General features: G+C 42.7%; 1 protein-coding gene across 1 annotated transcript in view; it reads right to left on the bottom strand.

Annotated features, from left to right (window-relative positions):
• Positions 1-7,342: 7,342 nt before the first annotated feature.
• Positions 7,343-10,940, bottom strand: part of pgbd5 (piggyBac transposable element derived 5) — a gene marked incomplete at both ends in the record, with an annotated part of 32,019 nt that continues 28,421 nt past the window's right edge. The window contains 2 exons of the mRNA XM_080848631.1: positions 7,343-7,538; positions 9,717-9,822. Coding sequence (XP_080704757.1) covers positions 7,343-7,538; positions 9,717-9,822 — 302 coding nt within the window. The remainder of the gene's footprint in view (positions 7,539-9,716; positions 9,823-10,940) is intronic.

Below are 10,940 nucleotides of genomic sequence, written 5' to 3' on the forward strand. Positions count from 1 at the left end.
GGACAGTCGTTGAGTAATTAGTTTGTCATAATGTCAAAGTCAGCACATTTCAAGAGATTTCGTTAGTTTTAGCTGCTAGCATACCTTTAGCGAAGGGATAAGATAAATGGGATAAAATAGGGGTGTAAATAAATCCTGCTCCCCCAGTTTTGAACAGGAAGTGTTTGGCATCGACTAAACAGGAGGTAGGCCTCATATAGTACATACAACATACTGTACAGTGTACTGTAGATTGCACAATAGGAGAAGAGATGTGTGTACTGTGTCTGCTGTTGATATGCATTCAAACATTTGAACAACAGGAATTTTAAAAAGTCATCACATTTATTAGAAGTGTGCAAATCAGTGTAAACTCACATCAACATAGGGGTGGTGTTATGTGTGTTACAGGAGGCCTTCAGACATCAGGGTGTTGCACTGTTCACACAAGCATCACAGACAGTAAACATCATGGTTACAGACGATAGGACAGATTTACACACACATACACACACACACACACAGATACACACAGAACCCACACTCTCACCCAAAACACTCCCCCCTTCCAAATCAACCTCAACCACAGTGAAAACACACACACAGGCAGGACACTAAGCAGATTCTAAAGTCGACACGAGAAAACATCCACGACATCCATACAGTGCACTGTCATATAAAGTTAATAGATACAGATCGAGTCATATTAAATTCTGGCTTGCGTGGTTATTAGATATCGGCTGGGATCTGGTCCAGCCTACAGTAGACACGTTCCGTAGAGTGTGTGTTATGCAGCGACCTGCCTGCCTCTCTCAAACACAATGGCAGACCTCCTCTGCGTATCAAATTGGGTTACGGATGGAGACTTTTTCGTCCGAAATGTGATTTCGTCCAGAACTCTTACGCTTGCCAAGAATACAAAACAAAACGACCAGCGATGCTCACCAGGAGCCAAACTCTCTATCGCCTTTCCAGCACACCAACTCTCAGCTGACCACAGGACTCATTGCAGTGTAAAAACAGCCACGGTTCCGACTCTCCTCACCCCCGGCCTGTCCACTTTATTACAAGACCCTCTGCTCTCTGTGATTTAGTAGCACCTGGAGAGACTCAAATTCCGTCTCTTGGCTGATTGGTTTGTATAGTCTGTGTCACTACAGGATTGCAGAGATGTAGCCCTGAGGTCAGCGAAGTTTGTTTACTTTCAGTCACAGGAAGAGTGTAAAGCCACCATTCACAAAGTTCCTCTTCATGGGAACAGCCACCCATAATCACAGCATGTAACATCTACGTAAGAACCACATCCAATAAGGACTCGCAACAACCAGAGGCAACCACCTTCATCCAGCATTCCTTCATCACTACACAACTGGGTAGGTCATGTTGATTATTAGTAGAATGAAAACCGCACTCTCAAGCTTTTCTCTTAATTTAAGTACAGACGCGTTTCGGCCTTACGCCATCGTAAACTGGTCTTATTGTCAAAAGAGAAAAACTTGAGAGTGCGGTTTTCATTTTACTAATAGTTTACATTCTTTTACTCGCACCCGAAAACGCATTTATATATTTGTTTTGAAGTAGAGCGCGCCTATCCCTACGAATAGGTCATGTTGATCCCTGCATTCTGGTTGCTGACTAGTGTTCGTGAATGATTACACAGGTTCTACAGAGGACCCCGTTCTCATTCAATTCAATCTATTCAGACACTCAGACACAGTCAAGACAAGAGTTCTTACAGTACACACATTTTGATTCTCAATAATAATAATGATAATGATAATTTGTAACGAAACAAAGTCAGTTCAGAAACCTTTACAAGCGAAACAACCTGTCCAATAATCTCCCATCTGCAGTACAGTTGATAAACGGTGCTTGAAGTAAGTTACTGTTCTAACATTTGATTTGATGTGTAGTTGATCAATTGAATTTCTGTACAAAACAAGATATGGGTTTATATTGTGAGTGGAAGTTTCATCCAGTTATTCACATAGACAGTGTTCACAAAAATAAATTACATCACCATTTTACAATAGAATAACTGTGATTAAGATTTGAGCTGTTTTTTTTAAACATATCACACATATTTTCAATTCAGAAAATGGTCTAGTAATTACAATAAGTTTATATACAGTACAGTTGCAGGCAACATTTTAAGAAATGTGAAATAAGATAAAGCTACAAAATATGGCATTTACATCCTCGAGTGTCAATGAAGCAAACAAACTGGCAAGTAAACAAATACATGAATCCCAAACAACACAGGAACATCTTTGATGTGACGAAACTTCACCCAATGCAACAAATGTTCCAGGACATTGGTGAGAGTCAATGCCATTGAGAGCATGCAGTCTATGGGATGATCAGGAGGTTGTGGGCACTTGTATGAGATGATGGTCTGTATGTAACGGAGCGTTTTCATTGGCTGTGTGTAGCTGCGGACGTTAACTGGATGTGTGGCAGATGTGCGATGAGTATTAGGCAGTGTGGGCATCACTCATCTGTGTGTGTGTGTGTGTGTGTGTGTGTGTGTGTGTGTCTGCGACTGATTCAAACGTACAGATGTGCGATGAGGAGTATGATTCAGTGTGGGCGTCACTCATCTCCACACACACACACACTCAGACTGATTCAAACGTCCCTCTGCTTCTCCGGCCAGCGGGGCTGAACGTGTCATTCACAGGCGAAATTATGGCGACACGTTTCAGCAAACATACACGAGCGGCAATAACTATGTATCATTACTGAATCGATTTTCTATGCAGAGCTTCAGTCTGGTAAGTGAAGCAGGACTCCGACCCTTCAGCAATGATGAGAGACCAGAGGCAGTGAATGGATGAAATGCAACCAATCATTCCCAGAACAAGGCTTCAATAGCGTGTCAGGGCCTCAAAGGACGTCTAGTACATGATGTACAAGAACGAGGTGTTCATTGCAGTGGCCACTGCAATCACCCTTAGTTTGTCTGTATCAACCACTACCCAGTATCTCTAATGCACATCATAGACTTCACCTTTCTACCTCTCTGGTGTATACAGCCAGATACACAGAAGATCAAGGACGCTTTAGTTTCACATCACTTCTCTTGAAAATGAATCATGTCCGTGAAGTTGGATGCATAGCAGAGAAAGGCACTGGGAGACCACACTCAACATGGCTGGCCTCTTCCAACTTCAGCAGCTCAGGAGGAAATCATTGACATGGGCCAGACGTTTCAAAGGAGCTGAGAGTAATGATGGAGAGGATGCCATTGTTCTCTATTGTCTTTAGGTTGTAGTGATCGAAGTGCCACTATTCTCTCTTAAAACATCATAGTTATCAATTATCAAGACAGTGGGAAGACTCTCATTCTACCCATCTGAGCATGATAGAAAGAAAATCAGGCAAGGTTTCTGACTACTTCAATATCTTTCAAAAATGCATTAGTATGCCTGGAAAGGTATTTCCTCAAAGGGAAACTTTGGGACTTTTCAACCTGGGCCCTATTTTTGGATCTTTTCGGGTCCAAACTTTTGCGAAGGACAATTAATGATCAGAATCGGTCCAGTATTGAGTTGGAATGCTGCAACCGGCAACCGCCAAACAGACACCCTTCAACGCAAAACAGAAACAGACAACTGTTAAACAGCTATAAAATGTAATCCCATTGGGTAAACATTCACGTCCAACCACTTGTTTCCGCCACTGCCAGGCTCTTGATGTCATTAAAGGTATCTGACTACATGGAAAGGATCCCTACTGTGTCTGTTTTGCAGTCGCCGATTACAGCGTTCTAACTCAATACCTATTTCAATTCAATTGCCCTTACTATAATTTTGAACACAAAAAGTTCGAAAATAGGGCAGAGATTGAGAAATCCCCAAGTGTTCCTTTAAGGTGTGGCTTCTTTACTGATTAACTCCTTCCATGCTTGACACTGAGAGTAGGATTGATGTAGTATGACTGGCATGTGTGACATGTGGCATGAAAAAAACTCACTGGTCTAAATGAAATAGCAATGAGAAAAGCGCGAGAGTGCGGTTTTTTTCTACTCTAAGTTAACAATCTTTTACTCGCACCCAAAATCGCCTTTATTTTGGAATTACAGCGCGCCTATCCCTACATAAAAAAAAAAATGAAAAAAAGAAGAAAATTTCCAATGTCATGACAGTGCTGAGAGAGAGAGATGCATGGCACATCATGTCCACTAGTAGTCTCTGGTTGTCCACTAGTAGTCTCTGGTTGTCTACTAGTAGTCTCTGGTTGTCTACTAGTAGTCTCTGGTTGTCTACTAGTAGTCTCTGGTTGTCTACTAGTAGTCTCTGGTTGTCTACTAGTAGTCTCTGGTTGTCCACTAGTAGTCTCTGGTTGTCCACTAGTAGTCTCTGGTTGTCTACTAGTAGTCTCTGGTTGTCTACTAGTAGTCTCTGGTTGTCTACTAGTAGTCTCTGGTTGTCCACTAGTAGTCTCTGGTTGTCCACTAGTAGTCTCTGGTTGTCCACTAGTAGTCTCTGGTCTACTAGTAGTCTCTGGTTGTCTACTAGTAGTCTCTGGTTGTCTACTAGTAGTCTCTGGTTGTCTACTAGTAGTCTCTGGTTGTCCACTAGTAGTCTCTGGTTGTCCACTAGCAGTCTCTGGTTGTCTACTAGTAGTCTCTGGTCTACTAGTAGTCTCTGGTTGTCCACTAGTAGTCTGTGGTTGTCCACTAGTAGTCTCTGGTTGTCTACTAGTAGTCTCTGGTTGTCTAGCAGTAATTGCTGTCAAGGGGTCTAATATAAATAATGCTGTGTTTCTAACCCAAGCTCACATATGGACATACACACATAAGACCAATGGCATAACACATTATAGACATGACGATGCACATAATGCTTAACATTTGTAACGAAAAAAATCCTTAGTATTTTAGACTGTAGATAAGTAAATCACTGTACTTTCACACATTGATAACATTTCACCATTTAGAAAGCACACATCACCATAGAAACCGTTTGCAAGTCTTCTCTATTCATTCTCCCTCTCAGTCAGTTGCCATTCAGCGTATCTCTCCACTCGCTTTCAAAAGCAACTCTGCACTCAACCTCCCAACCTCTCTCCTCACAGCTAACCATCTTTTCTCAGGCAGACAAATAACAATGGATGGTTTACCCACCGTACAGAGATGATGATGATGGTGAAGGAGATCTTTATCGTTCTCGACAGCAGTAATGCATTGAGTAACAACATGGCATGAATAATTCAAATGTTGCGTGTGTGTGTTACATAAAGGCCAGAGCTCCAGGAGAGATGGGAGATTGCCAGACACATTAAATGCCTCGTAAAGACTTTAAAGCTAGTAAACGTAGTCATGCTTTCAAACTCAACAGCTTCCAAGTGCAAAAAGGAGAATGGGAAAAGTGCTGTTACAGAGCTGTCTTTTTCAGCCTCACTATGCTCCAAAATAATTCTTTTCAATATCTATATCTCATTTGTATAATATCTATATTATATCTATTATTTTTCACAGTGGAAAACATGAATGATTGGTGAAACATCTTCAAAAGATTAGGCCAGACCAAAAGAAACAAAACAAGAACCTTTGGGAAGACTTTGAAAGATCCAGGTTTAAGCATAGCTGTGACACAGTAGTAACTTGCACTTGTATATAGATTATGTTTCCATGGCAATGGGACATTCACTCGACTGGTGTACAAAGGCTGACGTACAGCACTGCACTGAAGCACTTACGATAGAGAGGACAGATGCGTCACAAACATTAGAACAGATACTATATTGATTAAAGTTGATCTCTGGATGAGGCATGATCCAATGTTAGACCAAGATCCTGAGTTCCTGGATCAGGCTGGATTCGTCATAGAGTAGGTTGACGTCAGGAGCTGTTTCGAGTGTCTTTTAGTGACAGTGGGGGGCTTATGGTTCCTTACAAGTCTCAGTTGACTGTTGTGTGGCTCGCCTCGGATAAGCAACACCAGGACAAAATTTGGACAAAATAATTCAAAGGAAAAAAAAAGTCCAGTATGTCTGTCAAGTGCCATTACATCCTGTTGACAAAAATGTGGCCATTTTACAGTGAGGTGCTTCCATGAATAAGCTAAAGTAGAACTCATTCAGGAGTCCACACTGTCTACTGTGAGCCTGCCTCAGCTTGTCCCATTGGGTAAACCTTGGTTGTGAAAAGGTTGAGGGTCATGTCTTGATACGGAGATGTCAGTCAGAGTGTGGACATTTCTGATTCCATGAGTGTGGACCTCAGACACCAGTCTCCATCTCTGATTCCATGATGTCGCTGTTGCCTCTCATTCAGTGCATTCATTTGATACAGATGTTGTTCAGATGATATTGGCGAATAGCACATAGGGTGTCAGTTCAAGCTTCAGGGAATTGCTGTTAGTCAGTTGGGAGTTCGTCGTGACAGATCATCTAATCTTGCTGAAGATGACCTTCAGAGTACAGATGATTCAGAGTTGGCTTTAGGACGAGGCGATGGTTTTGATGGCATTGATAATTGGATCTAGTTCATTCTTATCAAGCACTCAGTATTATGTGTCACTGAGTTTTTTTTTCACAACAACATTCATTACCTGAAGATAAAGTAGTCAGCGCAGCACACAGGCGTCCAGCATCCAGATTTAACCCTGGTAGACATTTACCAGTGACAGAGACGCAGCACCCTGCACTGTGGGGTCCTACGCCTATCTTCTCCCCTACCTTGCCATGTACGTGTAAAGACCAGAGGCGACTGCTGTTAGAGCACTGGTCTTTCCTTTCTACTCTGAGTGGTGCCTCTTTGATTCTTAATCAGTGCGTTCACATTAGTATGCATACTGGATGAACAGGAGGGGGGTGTTTCTACTGTGGGGATCATATTACTATTCACAGAGGGAGGGCAGTCACTGATGGCTGTCCTTTTTTTTTTCTCTCCTGTTCTCCTCTTCACAGCCACAGTGCGAGTAATTAACTAACACCACAGGATTCCACTTTTTGAAACGATCATTGCACGTTAACACACGGGCACATGGAACAGCACGCATGAAGGAGGGTTTTTAGCTTTAGCATGCAGTCTGTGACATTAAAGTTGTGACGTGACACGTGAGACGCCAGAGGTCTTGGTACAGAGCCTCCGTTCCTGATCTCTGGTCAGTCGGTCCCCCCCCCGTCTATGCCATCCAGACTTGGCGCGGCTTGCGTTAAACGACTGATGACAATCATAAAGTAAGTAAGTAGAGGGACGCAAACATTTAGTTTACACTTTTGAGTGTCTTAGTGAAGTTAAATGAGTGTATGCATATGCTGTATGTTGGTGTGTGACAGTGTGTGTGTGTGTGTGTGTGTACGTGTATGTGTGTGTGTGTGTGTGAGAGAGAGAGAGATAGGATGGTGGTCACTTCTACTGCGTAGGTGAACAGTCGTCCAAGTCCAGCAGTTCCCTGACCAGCCGCTCACCAAACTGTGCCCTGCTGTAGCGCTTCACGTGGTACGCGTCGGACATCTTGTACAGGATGTAGGCGTTGTTTATGGCAATGCTTATGGTCAGCCAGAACACCTGCTGCCAGGTCTTGTTAGGTTTGTGGAAGATAAAGTACCTACAGAAAAACAAAGAGAACATGGGATAAACAGCAACATTCTAAATAGCCGTTTAATAATAACTACTTACGAACCGAGAGTGAGGTCATGCCGGGAAATATCAGAGGCTTTAACGTATCGACCGAGCGAAAGCGTGGTTGATACGCCAAACCTGAAGTTTGATATTTCCCGGCATGACCGAACAGGTCGAGGTGATTCAGATTCAATGTGCCCACATTTATGTTTTGCTGAAATAATTTGCCTGTTCATTTGTTATGAGAAGACTCATTCTCGTTCACAAACATGTTCTGATTTTATGTGGACTTCCGTAACGTTTTTTTTAACATTTAAGATAAGCGTGTTGTTCTATATGCGCTACACAAAACATCTCTCATGGGAAGGTGTGTGAAATAAACCATCTCATTTTGATTCAATGTGCCTTGAATTATTTGCCTGTTAATTTGTTATGAGAAGACAATTCAATTTTCCGTCCCCAAACAGGCATGCTTATACGGCTCCATTCAGTAGTGCTTCCTTAGTTGTCTTCGCAACTTAGAAAATTAAGGGGTTGCCTATTTATTTCTATAAAAAATGAAATAGATCAATAATCATTGGACAATGTTTATGATTATCGAAGCCAAAAGATTGAATCTTGATCTTTGGATCTTGAATCTTGATTGATCTTTGGCCAAGCAGTGCCTTCGTCCCATTATTACCCCTGAGCATTATGCACAGATGTGTGTGTGTGTGTGTGTGTGTGCACACTGATTCACGGTGTTGAGAGAGCAATCTAGGGAGGCCAATGCTGAATAATACCATCTAATTACTGCTGAGATGAATTAGAGACAAGGAAAGGTTAGACAGACGGTAAGTGATGGTCTCTCTGCTCCGTACGGCAGGTTACCACGGTGCCTACTGAGCCTGCGTTTAGTCTTAATTAGCACCGTGCTGCGTTATCTGTGCAACTGGTGTTAACGCATGCCAGTTGTTCAGACAAAAAGAAAAATACAAATGTCTCCTGTCAATATCCCTCCTCTTAATTTCTGCAACAACAACACAAAGCAATTGCAGACTTATTCTCTTCTGTTGCCTGGACATAATAAGCTAGTGCACAATGGCCTTAAATATTATGGTATGTGTCTTCTCATGTACTGACAAGGTGGATCATCTCTTGTCCAAGCTTAAGAAAAAAAGATAAACTTATAAATGACTCCTTAATATCAGTCGTGCATACTGACATTCAAACAATTCAAACACACACTTGGAGCCCAAAATATAATTGATCCCAATAACATTTACAAAGGACTCTGTCAAACTCCCTTCTTAATATCTGGGTAAATGTCAGCTGGATGTTTGTGATTGCAGATATCTTCTTGTTGCTTACAGGTACAGCTCAGTGCTAAATATTGCCATGTTGGATGATATCGCACACATTTAGAACTGCCGCTAGCAGGACAGGGATACTCAAACAAAACTCCCTACATCCAGAACAACCCAGGGAGACATTAGTATAGAACAGTCATCAGGCCACTATGGTCTTGTGTCACAAGGTTTTTTGTTTTTACATAAAAAGCAGATGACCAATGAATGAACACCAGGCTGTGTGCTTTTTTGCATATCTGATTTGGATGCCTCCCACAGGATCACGGTACCATAGCATGTGAAGCACCAGCATACTCATTAGCATGTTATGCTAGCCCTCTGTGTGCTTTAAACATAGGCTACCCATTTAAACAACTGAGGCTGAACCATTAGCTTGCTATGATATCTAACAGCAAGCTATGCCTATGTTATGTTACGGGGCGTATAGTGCATTCCCCGCCATGCATGTAAGGGCACCATCGTACCAGAAGGCAGCAGGGGTAAAGGTTGAAAGGGTCTGAGGCTCAACATTCACTTGCTGTACTTGATGTGTGTAATGGAAAGGGTCTAAGACTCACTTGCTGTACTTGATGTGTGTAATTGAAAGGGTCTAAGACTCACTTGCTGTACTTGATGTGTGTAATTGAAAGGGTCTAAGACTCACTTGCTGTACTTGATGTGTGTAATTGAAAGGGTCTAAGACTCACTTGCTGTACTTGATGTGTGTAATTGAAAGGGTCTAAGACTCACTTGCTGTACTTGATGTGTGTAATTGAAAGGGTCTAAGACTCACTTGCTGTACTTGATGTGTGTAATTGAAAGGGTCTAAGACTCACTTGCTGTACTTGTCGTCGTATTTGCAGATGTAGCTGAGGTGTGCGGCGAAGGCCTCCACTGCGAGTGGACACGGGATCTCCCCGCTTTTCCTCTTGATAATCACCCCTGGAAACAAAACTGAAAAGGTCACACAAATCTCTCTCTCTCTCACACACACACACACACACACACACACACACACACACACACACACACACACACACACACACACACATACACACACACACACCCTAATGACAAGACCCTAAGTCGGGAAAGGTCACTCACATGGTTTGGGTGTGTGGGTGTCTGTGTCTGTGTGTGGGTGGGGGACACCCAGCAAGACCCCAAAAGGGTTTTCACTGTAGGTGGGGTCTCAGCTTTGAAATGACAAGACATTTATGAGGTGTGAAGAGCTTGGTCACATTAGACCTGTAATAGATGGCTCGCTTGTGTGTGTGTGTGAGTGGAGTGGATGGATGATTATGACTGGATGGATGATTATAATACATTTCTCTATTTCTGTTCTCATCTCGCACAGATGGCTTACTCTCTAATACTTCACCAGTGAGGCCATTACCAATTTGCTATGCAAACTGTGTTCAGACACACACACAGACACAGACACAGACACAGACACAGACACAGACACAGACACAGACACAGACACAGACACAGACACAGACACAGACACACACACACACACACACACACACACACACACAATAAGCCACAAATGAAGCTGAACCAAGCATTGTAAATTGGTGTTGTAAGACGTCAATGAGCGCTGTGTAGAAGAAAAATGAATACATAGCTCTAATTGGCTGGGAAGCGTTGTGTGCCCCAACACCATCTTCTACCCATTAGCAGCCCTTTTGATATCTTAGTAGCACACCCCATCTCCATCTGGTGTCTACATTAAAGGCATCTTGAGATACACACACACACACACACACACACACACACACACACACACACACACACACACACACACACACACACATCTTGAGATGCGCCTGTGGTAATTATGCTGGAATGCATTGCGGCCCCGCTGAGTAACGTAGCGTGCAGGTTGTGGCGAGAGACTTCAGAGCAATTTGAATGAAAATGACTGCTTTGCTTTTTTTGACTGGGCTCATACATGTGTGTGTGTGTGTGTGTGTGTGTGTGTGTGTGTGTGTGTGTGTGTGTGTGTGTTTTGTCTGGGCTCATACATTGGTATCTTATAATGAGAGCCAGAAGAT

The sequence above is a fragment of the Sprattus sprattus genome, assembly GCF_963457725.1.
Source record: "Sprattus sprattus genome assembly, chromosome: 12".
NCBI lineage: Eukaryota > Metazoa > Chordata > Actinopteri > Clupeiformes > Clupeidae > Sprattus > Sprattus sprattus.